This window comes from Phacochoerus africanus, chromosome X, assembly GCF_016906955.1.
Source record: "Phacochoerus africanus isolate WHEZ1 chromosome X, ROS_Pafr_v1, whole genome shotgun sequence".
Lineage (NCBI taxonomy): Eukaryota > Metazoa > Chordata > Mammalia > Artiodactyla > Suidae > Phacochoerus > Phacochoerus africanus.
In genome coordinates this window covers 35,752,862-35,776,669 of record NC_062560.1, presented here as the reverse complement: position 1 = coordinate 35,776,669, position 23,808 = coordinate 35,752,862, and the positions used below count along the sequence as shown (strand labels likewise).

Sequence of the window (23,808 nt, the reverse complement as noted above, 5' to 3'; positions counted from 1 at the left end):
GAAAGGAAGACGTCTATTAGGGAACTCCAGCAGACACCGTCATCCTGAGGCTTTCTCTGGCCACAGGGGTGTGTGTGTGCTCAGCCCACAAGGGCAGGGCTGAAATCCTAGGAAAGTACCAGCTCTGGGAGGAGCCTTCAATCCATGAAGCAAGGAGCTGGTGGATGAATGATCCCACTTTCTCCTTCCTTGGGCGGGACAGTTCTGAAGCATGTCCTATACAGACTTGAAGAGTCCCGGGTGGACCTGAGCCTCAGTTATCTACAGCTGCTCTTTATTAACTCTCTATTAACTTCTTTCTCTATCCTGTCTCCCGTCCTCCTCTCTCAGCACCTTCTGGGATCACCTCCCAAATAAACCATGTATACGCAAACCCTTGTCACGAGACCTGACTCTAGGGACACGTGGACAGGAACTTAAAGGTTCTGGGAGAAAACTCTCGGAGAACTGCTAGTCTATAAGCTCATTGCTGAACTTGTTCATCAGCCATTCATTCATTCATTCATTCACTCGGGTACCCTCATTATGTACAGGCTCTTGGTAAAGGTCCAGGGATCATAAAAATAGATGAGAGAAACTCCTTATCCTGAAGGTGCATGGGGCCTGCTAAGGTGATTGGACAGGTAAGCCACTCATTACAGTGTGAGATGATAAGGGTTCCAGTAGAAGTGTGGCGGGGTCACCTGACCCTCATCCACTTTGCTTCTGGGGAAACCTGAATGTTTTCCAGAGAGTTCAAGAAACCGTTTCTCCCTAAACACAAAGTTTCTTAAACAGATCTAATGATATTCGAGCACCCCCCAATTGATGAAGGGGTGGGGGGAAGCCAGGCAAGCTAGGCAAAAGGAACAGGCACAAAGGTTGCAAAAGCATGAGAACACTTTGCTTGCTGGGCACTAAGCCGGACAGAACCAGGGAAGGTAGAGAGAAAGCCTGAGTTTGGAGAAGGAGGCAGGCGAGCTACAAAGGGCCTTGCAAGTCATGCTTGCACGGAGTGATGGGGAGCCATGGAGGGATTCCAAAGGGGAGTAACTAACTTTCCCGTCACATGCCTTGTGTCTCAAAAGTAGCCCTTGTGGGAGTTCCCTGGTGGCCTAGTGGTTAAGGATCTGGCACAGGCACTGCTATGGCTCGGGTCACGGCTGTGGTGCAGGTTTGATCACTGGCCTGGGAACTTCTACATGCCTTGGGCATGGCCAAAAAAATAGAAAAATAAGGAAAAGTAGCCATTGTGATTTAGATTCTGTTATTAAGCCACTGATATTCAAAATCTGAAAATGTCGCTGGCTGAGGCCTGTTTCCCCGTTTCCCTGTGCAGAGTTATAAGGAGAGTAATACTGGCAGTGAGTGCAGAAGCAGCTCACAAACTTTCAGCAAAATGAGGCCAATAAATTCACAATCTAGAAAAAGGATTTTATTTTTTGTTTGTTTTTTTATGGCCACACCTGTGGCGTATGTAAATTCTCGGACCAGGGGTTGAATCCAAGCCGCAGCTGTGGCATAGGTCACAGCTGCGGCAATGCCTGATCCTTTAACCCACTGTGCTGGGGACTGAACCCACACCTCCGCAGTGACCCAAGCTGCTGCAATTGGATTCTTAACCCACTGTGCCACAGTGGGAACTCTTAGAATACGGATTTTAGTCTTTAGTGAAACTCATTGTTAAAATAGCTCCATTTCTGAGAGGGAGACTCTGAAGACATATGGAATTGTGATTTGTAGTATCTATCAACATTTGGTTTTAAATGGCCTTTTAAAGTGCTCCCAGAGAAAGCAATAGTGACGACTGACCTCAAAAGCAAAATCTCCCAGTCTTTAGCCGCCACCGATACCAGAGACTCCCTTCATCCCCCAGGCCTCTGCCAACGTGTTCACTCACCCAAGTATTCGGTTCCATAGTAAGAATACATCAGAGGGAATGGTTTCCTCTTTTTCATGGCATACTGCTTCCCGGAGTCCAGAATCGCCTGGCAAATTGATTTGATCTGTGCTGGCGTCAACACCTGAGTGAGGAAATCAAGAAGCACGAGTCAAGCCAGGATCCTCATTATTCCTCAGACACTGGATTTTCTTTTTTTTTTTTTTTGTCTTTTTGTTGTTGTTGTTGCTATTTCTTGGGCCGCTCCCGCGGCATATGGAGGTTCCCAGGCTAGGGGTCCAATCGGAGCTGTAGCCACCGGCCTACGCCAGAGCCACAGCAACGCGGGATCCGAGCCGCGTCTGCAACCTACATACACCACAGCTCACGGCAACGCCGGATCGTTAACCCACTGAGCAAGGGCAGGGACCGAACCCGCAACCTCATGGTTCCTAGTCGGATTCGTTAACCACTGCGCCACGACGGGAACTCCGGATTTTCTTGCTTAAAAAGTCCATCAGCATATTCTTCCAAACCCCTTTCTGATTTGTAAATAAGCTTAGCCCGCCATAACTTGTTTCCCTTCGTTTTTAAAAATGTCCCCTCCTCCGCCCCCTCCCCCCTTCCATCCCCAACCTGAGGTGGTGCTGGAGCCTCTCAATATCTTTTTTTTTAAAACTACTGATTCTTTGTTGTCAAGTTTTTCTCCCCTCTTCAGAAAACGTGCTGTTTTGATGGGAAATACACATCTTTATCGATACAGGCTTTTATAACAGGCAAAGACCACCTTACAGCTGTTTTTCATCCTTGTCACAGGAACAAGAAGTGGCTCAGAAAAGAACAAAGGCTGCTCCTAAGCAATGATCGTGCTCAACAGAGCTGTTAGTCCTGCTGTAAGGCACGGGTCTCGCCCAGACAATGGGTCTTTAATTTGTGTCATTTAGACTGTGCCTATAAAGCCACAATTCTGTGACAAGCAGCTGCATGACAGACTAGCTGGAGCCTTCTGCAGTCCCTGAGGGAAACCAAAGTCCAGTAAGTTCCAGGGCCAAATAACTCTCAACATCAAAATGACCCTGAATAGAGAATGGCGCAAAGGCAATGACTTGCCGTCTCCCATATTTTATTCAATCAACCCACAGGCAGTTTTAGGACCCCAGAGATGAAAATGGTCTCAAGCCTACAAAAGCATCATTGCGTTTATGCGGATTCGGTTCAGGTCTGCCACGTTCTCTGCTTCCCGCTCTTCCTCAAGGCAGATTACATGCTGCCTTTGGCACACTCCTCAAATAACCGTGACTGGCACAGTATGTGCCACCTAGTGTGTTCTCTCTCTCTGCTACCTAATAAGATGGAAAGACGGTGGCATTTCATCATTTTGGGATCCTTGGTTCCTAACACCGAGCCTGAGGGCACCTTCGGGAACTGAAGAGTAAATGCCAGGTGTACTGACTGGCGTGAAAAGCAGCGCCCCCCCCCTTTCCCTTCCTCACCCCTCCCTCCCTCTTCTCCTTCCTTCTGCAATTATTTCTGAAGCCCTTCCTATACACCAGGAAAGCCTGTTCTAGATGCTGGAGATGTGACAGTGAACAAGATGACAAGACCTCTATTCTCATGAAGCCAACTTTCCAAAATGGCAGACCTCCATAAGACAAGTACTAGTCAGAGTAACCAAAAAAACAAAACAAAACAAAAAAACCAACCAACCAACCAACCAACCAACAAAACCTCACCTAAAGTTCAGCCTTGGCCTGACTGAATGAATCTGGGATCAAGGAACAATCTCTGGGGGGTTAGCCTTTCTTTGAAGACTCATACATCAAATGTTCCTACCTGATATCTGTTATTAGACTTGCCAATTCCTTTTGAAATAACTGACGACTTCTTAAGTCAGAACTCGCCCCTCTGATTTACCCAACATTAGAATGGCAAGATATAGTCCAGGGTTTGGCCTCTTCAAATCCAGCATTGGATTTGGAAAAATAATTACGTGAAGAGGAAAAGGAAGTCGTTAACTAATTCTGCCCATTAACATTACTGAGGAGTTCCCATCGTGGCTCCGTGGTTAACGAATCCGACTAGGAACCATGAGGTTGCGGGTTCGGTCCCTGCCCTTGCTCAGTGGGTTAACGATCCGGCGTTGCCGTGAGCTGTGGTGTAGGTTGCAGACGAGGCTCGGATCCCGCGTTGCTGTGGCTCTGGCGTAGGCCGGTGGCTCCAGCTCCGATTCAACCCCTAGCCTGGGAACCTCCATATGCCGCGGGAGCGGCCCAAGAAATAGCAACAACAACAACAACAAAAAGACAAAAGACAAAAAAAACCAAAAAACAAAAAAAAAACATTACTGAGCTGGTATTCCAGGGAGGCCCTGCATTAGGCATTGTAGGGAAAATTCTAGAAAGCCCGGAACACATTTTCTCCCTGAAGGAAACTTACTGCCCAGTGCTGGAGACAGACATGGACAAAAGTCTACAATAGAGGAACTGACGTTCATGAGCCCAGGGGTGGAAAGATACAGTAACGCAGAGTATGCAACACATCAGCTTCACCCCATCTCCTCATTTTCTGTTTGGTTGCTCAGCAACAATTATGCCCTGGCTTTCAACTTAAATGTCCCTTTTATTAGCCACCTGTCTCTGCCTCTCGGGTTGCCTCCTCCTTTCGGCTTCAAATTCCTGAAGACCCCATCTTTCCACGCCTGCCCGCTGTCACTGTCATTGCAGGGCTCAGCCTTGGGTCGCTCCTTGGCTGAGCAGCACTATTCTCCTAAAGGACGTCCTCCTCTGTGAGCATTGAAATTGCTACCCAAATTTCAGTTGCTCTTAAAAACATCTTACTGTCTCTGTGCCAACGAAATCGTACATTTAGCCTTACTGTACTTCATACCTCGCATCATCAGTGTCGTTTCAACCCCTCCTCCCCCCTGGCCCGTTCTCAGAAACCTGCCAAGAGCCTCAAATGGCATGAACTTAACAGATCTCACCTCCCTGAGAGGTGAGATCTCATAATTCCCTGAGAGGTCCTGTCTGCCGCTACTGGTCAGAGGCAGTTTTTGTGACAGGAAAAGGCCATTGAATTTTCAGGGTACGTGCTCATCATTTCCATTAACTAAAATTCTCCCTATTCAAGTATGTATATTCAAGCCTTGTGTGCCCCATACTTGAAAACTGGATTGATTATTCTTTCCTCGGTGGCCCATTTATTCGTGTCCTCGCTCTCTTTCCATCCCTAGGCCACAGCTCAGAATACAGAATGAGTTTATAAACTATTTCAAAGCCTCCCCAGCCATGCATCATGTCTGGGTGGGTTCCTCTTATCAAGCTGCAACACTGTGAAAAACAAAGAGAAACGGCGCTTGCTGGGCTGGATAAAGACCAGTTATGCGTGCAGTTCTTTATCTCTGGGAACAGACAAGACCTACCCTTGGCTTATTGATGGGCGAAGAAAAAGCGAAAACAGTGCCCACGAAAAGGGTGTGGAGGGGGGCACCGAGGGAGAGGGTGCTGGTCTCACCGCCCCCACCAACAAACAGGAGGAGAGGAAGAAAGGCGAGGAGGCGTGGGGGAAGGGCTGCTGCACGCGCTGTCATTTGGCTGCTGGCTCCGGGTACCCGGGGAACCGGCGCATGCGCACAAGCACCTCCAGGAGGCTGGCCTCCATGCTTCTGAAACACTCTGAGTGAGGCCTTGTGAATGAGAAAATGGCATTTCCACTGGGCGGGGGGGCCGCCGGAGAGTGGCTGCGGATGGGAGGGAGGGGCTTCCTGCCCACTCAGCCTTGATCAAAAGAAACCCAGATAGACAGCAAGGTCCGACGGCAGAGCGCAGGGAACTACAGTCAATATCCGGTAATAGACCGTGATGGAAAAAGAACATGAAAAGGAATGTATACGTGTGATAACTGAGTCACTTTGCTGAACAGTAGAAATTAACAGGACATTGTAAATCAACTATACTTCAATAAAAAGTAAAAAAAAAAAAAAATTCCCCTCTCCTGTAGTTGTAACACATAAAGTTATGCATGTGGGGGTATCATGGATGGATTTGGTTCTTTGCCTTTTTTTTTTTTTTGACACTGAATTGAAGTAAACAGATATCTCAGAAATACAAACCCAGCCCATCGATGGTGGTTTGGTGTAAAGAGTTTCATTAGTTTAACTGATTCCCTTTGCTGCTCCCCAAACTGAAGTGTTTGTTGTGAAACGTTCCCATGGGGCTGGGCTCTGACTGTGAAGAGATGAAAAAGCAATAAAGCCCGAGCTTTGTCTCTTGGCCCCACCTAAAGGTCACGCTCTGATGGAACCACCTCCCTGCCAAGGAGAGGTGACCTTTGTTACGGAAATGACTAAAATGGGCCAGGCCGCAGAAAGCTGGCCTCCTTCACCGACCCCTCTCCAGGGTTAGCCTTCCGCCCACAGGCCCTCTGAAGTGACCGTCTTTGCTAGCTTAATATCAAGGCCAGCCAACAGTAGCAAGCGAGAATCCAAAAAAGCCCTGCGTATGTGACTGCCTATCTAGAAAGAATGCAGCTCCCTCCAAGATTGTGCCAGACATACATGCAACAGAGCCAGAATCTGACATGAACTTAGGTGTTTTCCTCCAGCAATTTATTTCACCCCTCTCCTTTGCCCCACCATTCCAGGGGTAGCAGAAGCTTCTGCTGGGAGAAAGAAAGAAGCCATTTGATGACCAACGCCCATCAAAATGACTTCTGATGACCATGGGGATAACAGCTTTGAGGAAAAAAGGCTTTGGGATTGTTAGAACCTGAGTATTTAGCACCTAAAGTTGATAATCTAAACAACAGACTTGGAGGAGAGGTGGAGTCAGAATGGAGACAGAGCTGCTGAAGGTGGAAAGAGGTGACATGGAACGGACACCAGAAAGTTGAAGGTCAGGGTGGAGTTCCTGCTTTCCTAGCTACACCCCCTTGCGCTAAGCATTTGGGGAGATCCTGTAATGCCGTGGAAAGCTTTGGGGACCTATATAGATAGGATGTGTGCCCCCCTCCCACCTGGAATTTGGGGAGATGGTAGCCTCAAAGATGCAGCTCTTGCCTCAGGATCTGGGGCCAGTAAGAGATGCTGTTGACATCAAGACAGCCAGAGACAATCCCAAGTTTCCTGGGGGCACCACGGTGGAGCAGATGAGCATCCCACACCCCAAAGTAAATTTTTCTATCGAATTCCCAGTCCAAATTTAAATTGAGGAACATTTGGGGGTACAAAGTCAATTGAAACAAATATTTTCGATTTTTACTTTTGCTGCCTCTTGGGGGCTTTGATTCGGTGGGAACCCCCTAGGTTACAGGCAAGAGCCAGGCCTCCGGGACATCTCTGGAGCCGTGGAGATTTCCTTCAGGTGCTGGGAAGGCAAAAACTCATGGGAGCTGCTTTGCTAAGGGAACGTTTTCAAATAGGAGACAGACCTTGATGAATCAGTCAAGTCATATTATGGGCAGAGCCTGTGCCAGGCACTTTGAGAGAAGCTATAATCTTAATAAACAGACTTAAGTTAACATCTGAATCATTTAAATAATGAACTGTTTAGCATTTGTTTAAATTCTAAGTCATGACTTATGGGGGTCAGGTGGAGGGAGTAGATATTAAGGGCTTCGCAGAGGGAGAGGGACAGGAGCTAAGCTTTTTTTTTTTTTTTTTTTTCTTTCCTTTTAGCAGCCTCCCTTGCGACATATAGAAGGAAGTTCCTGGGCTAGGGGTCGAATTGGAGCCTACGCCACAGCCACAGCAAGGCCAGATCTGAGCTGCATCTACAACCCACACCATAGCTTGTGGCAACACTGGATCCTTTACTCACTGAGCGAGGCCAGGCATCGAACCCGTATCCTCACAGAAACTACGTCGGGATAGTCCCAACTATGTCGGAACTCCAAGCTAAGCTTTGAAGGATAATTTGGGGGGAAAAAAAAAGGACAATTTGGAAGTGGATAAATGAAAGTAGTGGCGTGGGGGGGGGGTGACGAGAGGGCATTTTAAGTGGTGGGATGGTGACAGAAACCCTGGGTATTAGGACAATGCTCCTCCAACTGCCATGTGCACACAAGTCACCTGGTGCTCTTGTTAAAAATACAGATTCTGATTCAGTAGAGCTTTGATGGGACCAGGATTCTACATGTCTAACAAGCTCCCCCCAGGTGCTGCTGCTGCTGCTGGTCCATGGACCACACCTGAAATGGCAAAGGATTACGGGGGCAAAGAGGCTGGTTGCTGCAGAGAGTTTCTCCTGGGAAGGGTGAGACCTTAGATTCAAGGAACTGTAGGTGTGCAAGGCAGCAAGAGGGAGCACCTGGCAGGAATACTGTACACCGTAATTTCAATGACCAGGTTACCAAGAAAAGAGAAGTGGCGACAACGGGAAATTCTCTTCCAGTGTGCTTGCTGTGTGTAGGGAGAACGTGGCCACATCTGTAAACCCCCGTAGGGAGCTCTCGTAGCCAGTGTGGCCAGGTTGGTTATTTTCTTAATTAGGCTCCAAAAGTGGCACGAGGGCTGGTACAGAATGAGCAAGTCCCTTCCATCGGGATTTCCTGATGCCCCTGAACCATGATTATGCTGGAGGAATGGCAGGCGCGCTGCTCTAGTTCATGATTATCTTCCAATCATTAAAGGGATTCAGCAGGGAATTTCAGTTATAAAACATATGGTCCCAGGCACTCTGAGAGAACTTGCTTCTTTTCCCGTCTCGTGTCCAGAAACCCAAGCCAAGAAAACGCTAGAAACCAGAAAAGGAAAACAGGTTTTACCCCATTCTTGCAGACTGACTGTTGGCTTTCAGGATTTATTACAAGTAGCTGGTAACCCGGGCTGCACCAAGTGTCACTAGATGATTTCATTCTGTTTCCTGCAAGACAATGAGTGTCTCAGAGCCGGAGCTTGCTTTCTTACAAAATGGGGATCACAGTAATTGGCCCCACCTACCTCCTCAGGTGATGATGAGACATTTAAAAAAAAAAAAAAAAAGCAGTTTCCAACGTCTGGCTGCCCACTTGTACACTGCCATCACCTAGGGAGATTTCAAAATTCCCAGTGCCCTGACCACACCCCAAATCAATGATATCAGCCTCGCTGGGGGTGCGACCCAGGCGTCAGTATTTATGCATATGTTCCAGGTGATTCCAGAGTGTGGTCCAGTTTGAGAATTCGCTTCCCCACTTTCTAGCAGTATGGACTTGGGTGAGTTACTGTTCCTCTCTAAGCCTCAGTTAACTCATTTGTAAAAAGTATCAATTATAAACCTGCCTACCTCACTGGTTTTACCCCATGCTGTGAGGATTCCGTGTAAGACACGGAGCACAATTCCTGCTATAAGGCACAGGCGCCCGGCATGTAAACTACGGTTGAAATAGACATCCCAATCCAGTGGTGACTCAGTCCCTCCCTTCAGCACCACAGGCCTTGCAGGTCTGTGCTCCGAATCTTGCTCATAAAATAACCCTACTGTTGCTCACTTCCCGCCCCCATCCTCGACCCAAGGATCAGCTTGCACCCCTAAGTTGTGGTAACTCAGGATTCATAAACTAGTAACGGATGGCTCTTCCCGTCTGCTTATTTACTGTTCTTTGCTCATCACTCCACTTTGGGCCTTGCACTGTCTGACTAGCCCTACATCACATTGCTTTGGTCTTTCAAAAATACCTCTCAAGTTTATCTGGTTTCTAGACAAGTCTCTGTCACTAGCTGTGTAACTATCACGTAACCTTTCTGGCCCTCACCTGAAAAAAAACAAGGAATTAGGTGGAGGGGGTCTTTTTTTAAATTTTTTTTTATTACTCAAATGAATTTATCACATCTGTAGTTGTATAATGATCATAACAATCTGATTTCACAGGATTTCCATCCCACAGCCCAAGCACATCCCCTGGAGGGGGTCTTTATCGGGCCTTTCAGCCATAGGATTTTGCCATTTTGTGATTCAACACTTTATGGCCACCCTTTGCAAATCTATATATATATTTATCTAGGCACTGATTCTGGGATCTGGACAGGGTAGTATGTTTGGGTGGTTTCGTTTCTTACAGGCCTGGCAAAAAGTCCTTCGCAATGAGATTATAGTGCCTGTTTAACTCGTCCTCTATTCTAGGCACTTTATTTTATCCAGATGCGTATTCCCTTGTGTACGTTCTTCCTAGTAGGAAGCTTAGGGAACCCGAAGTTCTCTTAGCCTCTTGGCATTTGACTATCCACCATCTCTGGCTCCTGAGGCTTCCAGAGTGAATGACTGCGTTATTAAGGCCCAATGCGTAACTGACCATTTCACCTCAGACCCTCTCCTAGGCCCCTGTTGAGGGACCAGGTCACTGCAGTCTTCTCAAGCCACGGTTCAACAGACATTTTTCAAGTGCTTTCTGGGTGCAAGGCACTGCTAGGAATCATAGGAATGTAGAGATGAGCTGTCGAGTAGAATCAGCTGTAAACGCCTTTCCGATGTGGAAAGGTCAATTCTGATTACACATCTATGGCTTATGCTATGAGTTAGCCAGTCAGCATCCATTCTCCCCTTAGTCCTTGCTAACTGGATCTCAATTGTATTAGGCTGACAATTGTGGTTAGCGCTAGGTGAGAGTGATTATCAGCCTCAGCCCATCATGTTAATCTATTGTCTCTGGCCAGATACTCCATTCTCAGCCTTCCTGGCAGCTAGAGTTGGCTATGTGACCTCATTTTGATCAATAGGGAAGCTGCTGAGGCGGGAGCATCTCGGAAAGCTTTTGGTTTCGTGATAAATGGAAATAAAATGGACAGACTTGGCTGTTACCTGCCTTTCCTCTTTTTGGCACCTTGCGTGTTTATGTGAGGCCGGGAGCTGCAGCAGCCATTTTGCATCCTGAGGCAATGAGTATGAGGGATGAAAACGTTAACATGCAAAGAATGACAGAAGAGAAATATCCTTGTGGACATCATTGGGCATCTGTATCACCACCAGGACCACCTATCTCTAGACTCTTGTTATAAAGAGATAAGTTATTTCCTTATTTATTTATTTGTCTTTTTTTTTTTTTGCCTTTTCTCGGGCCGCTCCTGCGGCATATGGAGGTTCCCAGGCTAGGGGTCGAATCAGAGCTGTAGCTGCTGGCCTACACCACAGCCACAGCAACGTAGGATCTGAGCCGCGTCTGCAACCTACACCACAGCTCACGGCAATGCCAGATCCTTAACCCACTGAGCAAGGCCAGGGATTGAACCCGCAACCTCGTGGTTCCTAGTCGGATTCATTAACCACTGAGCCACGACGGGAACTCCAGTTATTTCCTTTTTTAAAGTCACTGTTCATTGAGTTACAAATTCACACCAACTGGGCAGCCATAAAGTGCCAACCTAATAGCACTGTAAGCATTCGTTTCCGGGGAAAGCAATTTTTGCCCACATCTTCCTCTGTTTCCACAGAAACCTCTAGCTCCGGAGCTCTTTAAAGTGAGGCTGTCTGCCTGCGTGGACGAATTCAAATGCAGTTTGCAGTTCTGGCTGTACTCACAAGGCTGTGATTGATTTTTCTTGTTAAGTGCTATCCTAGAGCCCAGAGGCAAAGCCTGGCAACCCCACTATCACCTAGCTGCCACTGTCGTGAGTGACCTCCCTACTCCTTCCACTTATCCCATTCCAGGGCAGGGACAAGGGACACGCTCCAATCTGCCATCAGAAGAGCAGATCCTCAGATCCTCCAAGTCGATTTGCGAAGACAGAGAGGAGACTTGTGGGAGCCTCAGCAACAAGTGCTGTGAAGCAATCACCTTCTTTACCAGGAACCGCTGTCACCTCACCTTAAGTGACTGTATTATGTACTATCTACCCTGTCACTTGAGAGAGCTATTCACGAAAATGGTCTTAGAAGAACAATATCCGAGCCATCTGTGACATTTTAAGGCTCAATACCTCTTTCACCTAGATCGTTTTGACAGAGTAAGCTGAAAAGGTTTCTTTGCCATGCGCTTTGCCAAGCGCCTCTGGGGACGATGGGTGCCCTGAAGGTCAGAAATGGGGGCAAGAAGGCAGAGATTCTTTCCAACGGCATAGATGTTTTTGTCTTCTTTTCTTCTCCAATACCTTAAAATGCATTGGAATAAATGTGTTCCTTGGGCCCAAGGGATGCTAAAGCCACGAACAGTACCTTCGCTGCCTGCAAAAGAAAACCTAAAGCTGGGGCAGGGGGAGGGGGCGGGTTGGGTGACCACGGTTGGGAAATTTGGAATGTCTGGCTGTGTCATTATACGACCCTGAGCAAGTGATTCAACCTCTCTGCCTTCACAGTCTTCTACAAAATGAGGTAGCTCGGAGTTCCCATCGTGGCGCAGTGGTTAACGAATCCGACTAGGAACCATGAGGTTGCGGGTTCAATCCCTGGCCTTGCTCAGTGGGTTAAGGATCCAGCATTGCCGTGAGCTGTGGTGTAGGTCGCAGATGTGGCTCGGATCTCATGTTGCTGTGGCTCTGGTGTAGGCTGGCGGCTACAGTTCCTATTTGACCCCTAGCCTGGGAACTTCCATATGCCATGAGAGCGGCCCAGGAAATGGCAAAAAGACAAAAAAAAAAAAAAAATTGGTAGCTGACCAAATGACTTCCCAAGACCTTTCTGGTTCATGATGGTTTATAAATATGTGTCTAGGGAGTTCCCTGGTGGCCTTGCAGTTAAGGATCTGGCGTTGTCATGGCTGTGGCCTGGGTTCGATTCCTGGCGTGGCCACGAAAAATGAAATGAAATAAATATATGTCTCTAACTTTCCTTCCTCCCCTTGGAATCCCTGGGGTACTGTAGGGAATCCACTGTGTGATCGTGTCCAAAGTCGTTTTGGTAGGATGACGCTGGGCTTTCAGGTACTCACAATGATTCTGGTTTGTGGTTTTCTGGTGTCTTTTGGGAACAGTCCTAGCCAGGGATCTTTAGGAGAGCTAGGTTATGTGATTCTGAGGGAATCACTTTCTATCTAACCAACACATCAAAAAAGGAGATTTGGGGTGACCCGGGCATGCGGGAGGGCTGAAGGGCATTGCCAGCCCGCCCCCTTGACTGGGGACCAGGCAGCCGCGATGAACAAAAGCATCACTGTGGCGGCTTTCAATGTTCATTTCCAGCCTAGGGGAAGGAGGAGGAGGAGCAGAGAATCTCAGGAGGAGCCGGCTCATCTGTGGCTGCAGAAGAAGAGAAGCGCGAAGTGAGGGGACACCTTTACTCCGTTGAACACCAGGAGCTCCCCAAAGCCGCTTCCTTAGGTTCCAGCTTCTGCAAGTTCCAAGTGGTTGCCGTGCAATGAGCGCGGCTGGGGAGGCTTCGTCCTGGTCCTTACAAAGCCTGGGCTGAGCCACGGGGATATACAACCAGTGCTACGCGAAGCAGGATTCATAGCCCGTAAGTGAGTAACGGAGGTCCTTGTCTTATACCAGGCTCATCTGTAAATCTCGAGCCCTACTATGCTCACCAGGAGAACGTCGGTCCACAAAAGAGAGGAAGATCCCTGCCACTGTGGGGATGACACGCTAGCCTGAATCGATGCCTGCTGTGCTCCATATTTTATGATGCCCAATATGTCTATTTCAGCCACCGTCCATAATTTGTTATTATTTTAATGGCGCTGTCTTCCCAAAGAAATCAATGTTAAGTAAATTGTGTGCCTCGTCTCATGTTGCCTGGGGAAATTTTAGCAGGAGATGAAATCCATTCACAGGCGCCAGTGCTCAACTGAGGGTCATCACCAGAATTATTAGGATGGACATAGGAAGGAAATGGCCGACTGGCCAGTTGCCACAGCGGATAATTACCTGGAAAGGTTTAAAAACGGAGGTCCCACTCTAGACCAAGATTTTAGAGGGGGCAGGACTGGGCATTCGTCTTTTTGAAAAAGCTCCACTCATGATACTGGGACACAGACCTTGCTGTATAGGGCTTTGCATTGCAAATCCAGCACTATTTAGTATTGCAAATAGCACAGGTGGTTGGAACAAGGAACTCAGCTTATTCTTATGCGGTTCACGTAAGTTTTGCTGTTTTTATTGCTGGTCACAGAGTCAACTCTTAATTATAACTTAATGCCGGGTACTGCCTCTGTAAATATGCTTCATTGGCTGTGACACAAAATACTACTGACCATTTACCAGTTTTTCAAAAGTGTGTATCCCTGTGATACTGAGAGAGCAGCCCCGTGTTTAATATGTAAAGGCGGAGATACATTAAATACATAATTAGTAAGTCAGAAAGAGAAAGACAAACACCATATGATATCACTTATATCTGGAAACTAATATATGGCACAAATGAACCTTTCCACAGAAAAGAAACAAACTCATGGACATAGAGAACAGACTGGTGGTGGCCAAGGGGGGGGAAGGGGGATGGACTTGGGGTTTGGGGTGAGTCGATGCAAACTATTGCATTTGGGGTGGAGAAGCAATGAGATCCTGCTGGACAGCCCAGGGAACTATATCTAGTCACTTGTGATGGCACAGAATGGAGGATAAGGTGAGACAAAGAATGTATATATGTGTATGGCAGGATCACTTTGCTATACAGCAGAAAATGACAGAACACTGTAAATCAATATAAATATATATATAATTTTTTTTTGTCTTTTTGCCATTTCTTGGGCCATTCCCGCAGTATATGGAGGTTCCGAGGCTAGGGGTCGAATCAGAGCTGTAGCCACCGGCCTACATCACAGCCACAGCAACACCAGATCCTTAACCCACGGAGCAAGGCCAGGGATCGAACCCGCAACCTCGTGGTTCCTAGTCGGATTCGTTAACCACTGCGCCATGGCGGGAACTCCTAGATATATAATTTTTTATAATCTACTATAAAAATAAATATATCATTAGTTATGAAGAGGCACTTACAAAATAAGGTCTCCTAATTACACGATGAGGGAACAACTCCAGACAAAATTTACCCAAGTGATAAATGCCTGTGAGATAAGAGAGATCTACTGTGAAAGGTGAATCATTTGGATTTGTACGACAGAATATCGGCATCCAAGGCAGAGAAGTACCTAGGGTCCACTTGTATAAGAATATCCACAGCAGCTTCAATCCTCAGAGTTTATTCATAAGCTTTTTTTTATATATAACCTGGAAACATCTTAAATGGTCATTGACAGGAGAATGGATGAATAAATCTGGAATATTCACACAATGGAGCCCTACTCAACCATATGGAGAACAAATCACGGATACATACGACAACAGGGATGGATCTCACGAACACGTCAAGCTAAGGACCTGGCCACAAAACACTGCTTGTTATATGATCCCATTTAGATGAAGTTCAAGAAGAGGCAAAATCGAACTACAGCGACAGAGGTCACATGAGTGGTTACCTCCTGTATCCTGTGTGTGCGCGCGCGCGCGCGCGCGTGTGTGTGTGTGTGTGTGTGTGTGTGTGTGTGTGTGTGTGTAGCAAGTGGTACTAACTGGGACAAAGGGACTGCGTGGGATGATGGAAGTGTTCTTTTTCTTAATCTGGGTAATGAATATATGAGTCACACAGTGACATCATTGAACTATGCACCTAAAGTCCGTACATTTTGCTATCGGTAAACTACACTTCAATTTTCAGTAGCAAAATAAGTCAAGTTATTCAACAGCGTCTCTCTCAAATGAAAGAACAATGGTCTCGCTGCTCATTAATAAATTTTGTTTGAATGTCAAGGTCCTTTGGTTGGAAGAGACCAACTTTACTAGGTTTCTTGCAGAAGGGCCTTCCCAAGTCTTGTGTGAAATAATAATAATAATAATAATAGAGGTGGGCCCCTTTCTGAGCAGATGAACTGCATACACCTGCACGTCACCTCCGGGCTGCTGCAGCCCCAGGCCAAGGCCTAGCGATCAAAATGCTGAGGCTGCCTTCACGTCCCTTGCCCTTTCGGCCAGGTGTCCTTGTGCAGGGCACAACCCTGCTCATCACGCGGGGCTGCCTGGTTCTGTGGAAGGAAGCTAAGAGCAGCTCCTGGGATCTGAGGGCAGCCAGGCCTGAGAAGGGACTCACACTTGAACCCAGTGAGCTGCCAGACCACAGGCAGTTTCTCTCGCCTGGTGACCCTGGTCCCTGCCTCTCTCGTTCGCTTTCTATAGACCCATTTTCTCTGCTTCTCTATGACTGAAGGTGACCTGTGTCACACCATAATACACACCAGCTCTCAAGTTTCATAAGGTCCCTCAGGTTTAGTCACACTTCAGGATCAACTGAAACCAGTGAAGCCTAATTTTGAATTCCTGAGAGAGAATCTGAGAGGCTCATCATAAGGCAGGTGCATTTACCCCCAATGCATCAATCAGTGTGCAAAAATCCACCCAGAGAGGGAGCGGGATGGTATTTACGAAGAACAGGGGCTACTCTGAGCTAGGCAGACTTCCCCCAAAGGGTCTACTGCACCTGCAAACTACTAGAAAGTCTGACTTCCAGTGGCCTAATCAAATAAAAGGGTTTTTTTTTCCTCACCTAACAAAAAGTCGAGAAGCGGCTGACTGTCCATACTGCTTACTGGCTTATGATGTCAGAGCCAGGATGTCACAATTCTCGCTCCTTTCCCTCCCTCATGGTGGCACAAAATGGCTGCTGTATTGCCAAGTGCCATATTTATATTCAAGTCAGGAAGAAACGGGAAGGGCAGCACCAGTCTTGTCCGTTTTCTTTCTTTTATCAGGAAAGCGAAAGGTTTCCCCAAACTCCCGAGCAGACGTCTAGTGACATGTCATTAGCTGGGGCTGTTTGACACAGCCACCCTGACAGAGAGGTTAGAACACCCAGTAATTATCCGAGAACACTGTTATGCCAAACAAGATTAGGCTTCTGTTCGTAAGGACAACGTGGAAAATGGCCATCTGGTGGGCAACAGACACGTGTCTGGCACTGCAAGAACTACGGGAATCCACATTCTCTGAAAAACTTAGGGTAGCCATTCAGGATCATATCTGAACGCTTCATTCTCCTTTTTTAATCCCTTGCTTCTCCCCACACTCTAAGCCATTATAGATTCAATTCTGCACTCCACCCCCCAGGAGCCTTTGGCTAGGATTTGCATGCTCTCTCAATGGCTGTCTTGGAGGTAACTGGTCAAGGCGGGTTTGTTGGCTCCCAGTTCAAGCGCTACACAAATGTCTTTCCACACCAACAGACCACAGAGGATTACAGGAAGCATGATTAAAGGACCTCCACTTTCCCTAATTATACTGCCATTTCAGAAGTGATCGCAAAGATACTTATTTCAATATACGCAAATAGATACGGCTCCGTTTTAAATCCGTTCCTTAGTGTGAAACAGGTGCAGGAGTGGAGGGGAGAGTGAGGAGCCAATTGCGGGCAGGCTCACATTTCAAAGGAATGGGCAGGACTAGACGGCTCCTCAGCATCCCTACGTGCCTCATATCATGTTTTCTAAATGGTCAGCAATCCGTCTCTCCCAATCACGAGCGGTATTGCTCAGCATCACGTGTAGATTAGCGTTACCTTTCGACTGACAGGCGAGGTATTCCATGAGGTGAGAAAAAGGCCACCGTACAGGACAGGATGTACCTACCCACGAGGTAAATTAAAATCTTCTGGTTGATTTTCACATATAAATAAAATTGCATTCAAAGACCATCTACACTGCTTTTTATGTGAAAATAGTCGATCTTGTATACATTGAATGATGAAATTGGGGGAGAACCACGTTAATCATGGGGGGATCTTGTTTAGATAATTGTTCATAGAACACAGATTCCTGTGACTGCATATGCTTATGTTAATCTTCTTACTTCAACTCATATCCTAACTTCAAAGTGGAAGCAAAAGAACAAACTCTGGGGATCCATTTATAAACCAATATGAAAAGGAAGGCTTGTTTGTTTGTTTGTTTGGGCCACACCCCCAGGATATGGAGGTTCCCAGGCTAAGGGTCAAATCAGAGCTGTAGCCGCCGGCCTACACCACAGCCACAGCCACACCGGATCCGAGCTGAGTCTGCGACCTACACCGCAGCTCACGGCAATGCAGGATCCTTAACCCGCTGATCGAGGCCATTCATGGAACCCGGAACCCGCATCCTCCCGGACACTATGTTGGGTTCTTTACCTGCTGAGCCACAACGGAAACTCTTGAAAAGGAATTCTAAAAGTCTACAGTTGGAAACTGAGTGAATCATCTGTGATGCCCTGGACAAGTCATTTTGCTGTCTGGATCTCAGTGTTTTTATCCAAGAAATGGAGATATTAAAGGACCTTAAGTATAGCACCAGGGACTATATCCAATCTCCTAGGACAGACCATGATGGAAAAGAATATTAAAAATGTATATAGGGGAGTTTCTGTCATGGCTCAGTGGTTAACAAACCCAACTAGCATCCATGAGGATGCGGGTTCAATCCCTGGCCTCGCTCAGTGGGTTAAGGATCTTGCAGTGAGCTGTGGTGTAGGCCGGCGGCTACAGCTCTGATTCGACCCCTAGCCTGGGAACCTCCACATGCCATGGGCGCAGCCCTAAAAAGACAAAAAACAAAAAAAATAAAAAAAAATGTGTATAGGAGCTCCCTTCATGGCTCAGCAGTTAACGAACACAACTAGTGTGTATATATATGTATATATGTGTGTATACATACGTGTGTGGCTGAATGCGCTGTATAGAAATTAGCACAACGTCGTAAATCAACTAAACTTTAATTTTAAAAAAAATCTAAAAAATAAAGGACCTTAAAAACCCTTGCTTGTTCCAGTTTTCCAGATTTCTATTACCAAGGTCAGAGGTTGCTCTGTTGGCTACAAGTCTTCACTTGGAGCTCCTGTGGTCCCCACGCTGCCCTGAGTCTTACATCTCTTCATTTACTTCTGAGGTGCCCCCGTATTCTGCGAATAAGCCCCTCTCTTCATTTTATTTTTGTAAATGTGTAGCATAGATTTCCAAAGGGTCATGAGAATGCTACAAAATGTCCCCTGTATCATTTACTGTAGTCGCCTTTAGTTAACAATTTGTCACATTTGCTTTGTCATGGCTTATTTTGGGAGGAGGAATTTTTAGAGTGAGTTGCAGACATGATGCCTCTTTACCTTGAAACACGTCAGTGCCTGTTACTTATCAACAAGGACACTTCCTTACCTAAGTGTAATTATCAAAACCCAGGACATTTCACATCGATACCCTATGATTATGTAACCTATCCCTTATTTATTTATTTGCTTTTTAGGGCCAGACCTGCAGCAGAGGGAGGTTCCCAGGTGGGAGCAGTTACAGCCGCCAGCCAACACCAGAGCCGCAGCAACGCAGAATCCGAACCGCGTCTGCCACCTACACCTCAGCTCACCGCAACGCCGGATCCTGAACCCACTGAGCGAGGCCAGGGATTCAACCCACATCCTCATGGAGCCTAGTCAGGTTAGTTCACCGCTGAGCCCTGATGGGAACTCCTATAGTCCATATTTAAATTTTCTCCAATAATTCCAATGATGCCCCTTAGCAATGTGTGGGTGTGTTTTCTGTTACAGGATTCCATCCGGAATAACACATGGCATGTAGTTGTCATGCCCTTTAGACATCATTAATCCGGAACAGATCCTCAGCCTTTCTTTGTCGTTCTTGCCTTTGACATTTTAAAAAGAGTACGGGCAATTTATTTTATAGGATGCCCCTCCGTTTGGATGTGTGCAGTGTTCCTCGTGGTCAATTCAAATCATGCATTTGGGGGCAGAAAGAGCCCGGAAGTGACATCATGATATCTGAACCAATGGTGTCCACCTTCCTCCTTTAATGTATTTATTTTTTATTTTTGGCCACACCCATGGCAGGTGGAAGTTCCCAGACCAGGCATCGACCTGGCGCCAAAGCAGCGACCCAAGCCACTGCAGTGACAACACTGGATCCTTAACCTGCTGTGCCACAAGAGAATTTCCACCTTCCCCCTCTTAAAAATCAAGTTACTTCAAGTTGAATTTCTATAGTCTGAGACTTTAAAATGTTTTTATTGAAATATAGTTGATTTACAATGTTGTATTAGTTTCTGGTATATAGCAAAGTGATTCAATTACACATATATTCTTTTCTTGTGTGTGTGTGTGTGTCTTTTTAGGGCTGCCCCCATGGCATACAAATGGAGGCTTCCAGGCTAGGGGCTGAATTGGAGCTGCAGCTACCGGCCTGCGCCACAGCGACAGAAATGCCAGATTTGAACCACATCTGCAACCTACACCACAGCTCATGGCAACACTGGATCCTTTAACCCACTGAGCGAGGCCAGGGATCACACCTGTGTCCCTCATGGATTCCAATCAGGTTTGTTATCGCTGAGCTGCTATGGGAACCCCTATTCTTTTCTTTTTAAAATATTCTCTTCCATTATAGGTTGTTACAAGATATTGAGTAGAGTTCCTTATGCTACACAGTAGGTCCTTATTGTTTATCTATTTTATATACAGTAGTGTGTGTATATTAATCCCAAACTCCTAATTTATCTCTCGCCACACCATGCTATCCCCTTTCACAACTGTAAGTTTGTTTTCTATGTCTGTGAGTCTATTTCTGCTTTGTAAATAAGTTCACTTTTATCATTTTTTAGACTCCATATATAAGCAACATAGTATTTGTCTCTGTCTGGCTTACCTCACTTAGTATGATCATCGCTAGGTCTATCCATGTTGCTGCAAATGGCACTATTTCATTATTATTTATGTAATTTTGTCTTTTTAGGGCCGCTCCCACGGCATATGGAGGTTCCCAGGCTAGGGGTTAAATCGGAGCTGCAGCTGCCGGCCTACACCACAGCCACAGTAACACTGGATCTGAGCCTCGTCTGCAACCTACACCACAGCTCACAGCCACACTGGATCCTTAACCCACTGAGCGAGGCCAGGGATCAAACCGGCATCCTCATGGATACTAGGTTCTTAACCTGTTGAGCCACAATGAGAACTCCTTATTTCATCATTTTTTTAGGGTTAGGGTTGAGTAATTTTCTATTGCATATATGTACCACATCTTCTGTACCTATTCCTCTTCAGTGGACATTTAGGTTGCTTCCCTGTCTTGGCTATTGTAAACAGTGCTGCTATGACCAATGGGGTGCCTGTATTTTTTTCAAATTATGTTTTCTCTGGATATCTGCCTAGGGGTGGAACTGCAGGACCACATGTTAGCTCCATTTTTTAGTTTTTGAGGGACCCTCCATACTCTTCTCCATAGTGGCTGCACCAAGTTACATTCCCACCACCAGTGGAGGAGGGCGCCCTTTTTTCCACACCCTCTCCAGCCTTTGTTGTTTGCAGACATTTTGATGATGGCCATTCTGACAGATGTGAGGCAAAACCCCATTGTAGTTTCGATTTACAAGTCTCTAGTAATTATTGATGCTGGGCATCTTTTCATTTGCCTTTTGGCCATCTATTTGTCTTCTTTGGAGAAATGGCTTTTTAGAGCTTCTGGCTGTCTTTTGATTGGGTCGTTTATTTTTTTATTTTGTTTATTTTTTTGATATTAAGCTGTCTGAGCTGTTTGTATATTTTAGCGAGCAATCTCTTGTCTGTCACATCATTTGCAAGTATTTTCTCCCATTCTGGAGGTTGCTTTTGGGTTTTTGTTTATGGTTTCCTTTGCTGTGCAAAAGCTTTTACGTTTAATGAGGTTCCGTTTTTTAATTTTTGTTCTTATTTCCATTACTCTCGGAGACAGATCCAAAAGGATATTGCTGCAATTTATGTCAGAGAATGTTCTGCCTATGTTTTCCTCTAGCAGTTTGATAGTATCCGGTCTTACATTTAGGTCTTTAATTCATTTTGAGTTTATTTTTGTGTACTGTGTTAGAGAACATTATCATTTCATTCTTTTATCTGTAGCTGTCCATTTTCCCCAGCACAACTCATTGAAGAGACGGTCTTTTCTCCCAAGATTGAGCCAAGAAGAAATAGAAAGTATGAACAGACCAATTACAAGTACCGAAATTGAATCTGTGATTTACAAACTCCCAACAAACAAAAGTCCAGGACCAGATGGCTTCACAGATGAATTCTATCAACCATTTAGAGAAGAACCAACACCTATCCCTCTGAAACTATTCCAAAAGAAATTACAGAGAAAGGAATACTTCCAAATTCATTCTGAATGATACCAAAACCAGACAAAGATACCCCCATAAAACAAAGGAAAATTACAGGCCAATATTACTGATGAACACAGAGGGAAAAATCCTCCACAAAATATTAACAAACTGACTCCAACAAAATATTAAAAGGATTACATTCCATGATTAAGTGGGACTTATCCCAGGTATACAAAGATTTTTCAATATCTGCAAATCAATCAGTCTGATACACCACATTAACAAACTGAATAATAAAAACCATTTTTAACATCTCAATAGATGCAAAAAAATCTTTTGATAAAATTCAATATCCATTTATGAAAGTGTCTTCAGAAAGTGGACACAGAATGAACCTACCTCAACATAGTAAAGGTCATGTATGACAAACCCACAGCTAACATGACTCTCAATGTTGAAAAGTGTAAAGCATTTCTGCTAAGATCAGGAACATGACAAGGAGGTCCACTCTCACCACTTTTATTCAACATAGTTTTGGAAGTCCTAGTCATGGCAATCAGACAGGAAAAAGACATAAAAGGAATCCAGGAGTTCTCATCGTTGCGCAGTGGATATGAATCCGATTCAGAACCATGAGGTTGCCGGTTCCATCCCTGGCCTCGCTCAGTGGGTTGAGGATCCAGCATTGCCCTGAGCTGTGGTGTAGGTCTCAGACACGGCTTAGATCCTGTGCTGCTGCGGCTGAGGCATAGGCCAGCAGCTGTAGCTCCGATTAGACCCCTAGTCTAGGAACCTCCATATGCTGTGAGTGTGGCCCTAAAAAGAAAAAAAAAAAAAAAAAAAGGAATCCAAATTGGTAAAGAAATAAAACTGTCGGGAGTTCCCGTCGTGGCTTAGTGGTTAACGAATCCGACTAGGAACCATGAGGTTGCGGGTTTGGTCCCTACCCTTGCTCAGTGGGTTAACGATCCGGCGTTGCCGTGAGCTGTGGTGTAGGTTGCAGACGCGCTCGGATCCCGCGTTGCTGTGGCTCTGGCGTAGGCCGGTGGCTACAGCTCTGATTCGACCCCTAGCCTGGGAACCTCCATATGCCGCGGGAGCGGCCCAAGAAATAGCAACAACAACAACAAAAAAAAAAAAAAAAAAGAAAGAAATAAAACTGTCATTGTTTGCAGATGACATGATACATAGAAAACCTAAAGATGCCACCAGAAAACTATAGAGCTCATTAATGAATTCAGCAAAGATGTAGGATACAAAATTAATACACATAAATCTATTATATTTATATACACTAACCAGGAAAGCTCAGAAAGAGAAATTAAGGAAACAGTTCCATTTACCACTGCTTCAAAAAGAATAAAATACCTAGGAATAAACCTACCTAAGGAGGCAAAAGACCTGTACTCCAAAAACTCTAAGATGCTGATGAAAGAAATTGAAGATGCCACAAACAAATGGAACAGTATCCCATGTTCTTGAATTGGAAGACTCAACATTGTCAAAATGACTATACTACAACTCTACAGAATCAATGCAATCCCTATCAAATCAATGACATTTTTCACAGATCTAGAAAAATAAATTTTAAAATTTGTGTGGAAACACAAAAGACCCCCTTTAGCCAAAACAATCTTGAGAAAGAAAAAGAGTTGGATGAATCACATTCCCTGACTTAAGACTATATTACAAAGCTACAATCATCAAAAGAGTATGCTACAGGCATAAAAACAGACAACATAGAGATCAATGGAACAGAACAGAAAGCCCAGAAATAAACTCACACACATATGGTCAATTAATCTACAACAAAGGAGGCAAGAATATCATCTGAGATTTTTTTTTTTAAGTTATGACCAATTTAAGGCTTTAGGTGCTGAGAACCCACAGGCTCTTCTAATACAGTCTCAACAGTAAGGTGTGTCATCACTTAAGACTGGCTACATCCC

General features: G+C 45.7%; 1 protein-coding gene across 1 annotated transcript in view; it reads right to left on the bottom strand.

Annotated features, from left to right (window-relative positions):
• The window catches only part of LANCL3 (LanC like family member 3), a 108,176-nt gene that overhangs the window by 18,969 nt on the left and 65,399 nt on the right, over window positions 1-23,808 (bottom strand). Inside the window, exon 2 of the mRNA XM_047765753.1 lies at window positions 1,880-2,003. Within this exon, the coding sequence (XP_047621709.1) occupies window positions 1,880-2,003 (124 nt within the window). The remainder of the gene's footprint in view (window positions 1-1,879; window positions 2,004-23,808) is intronic.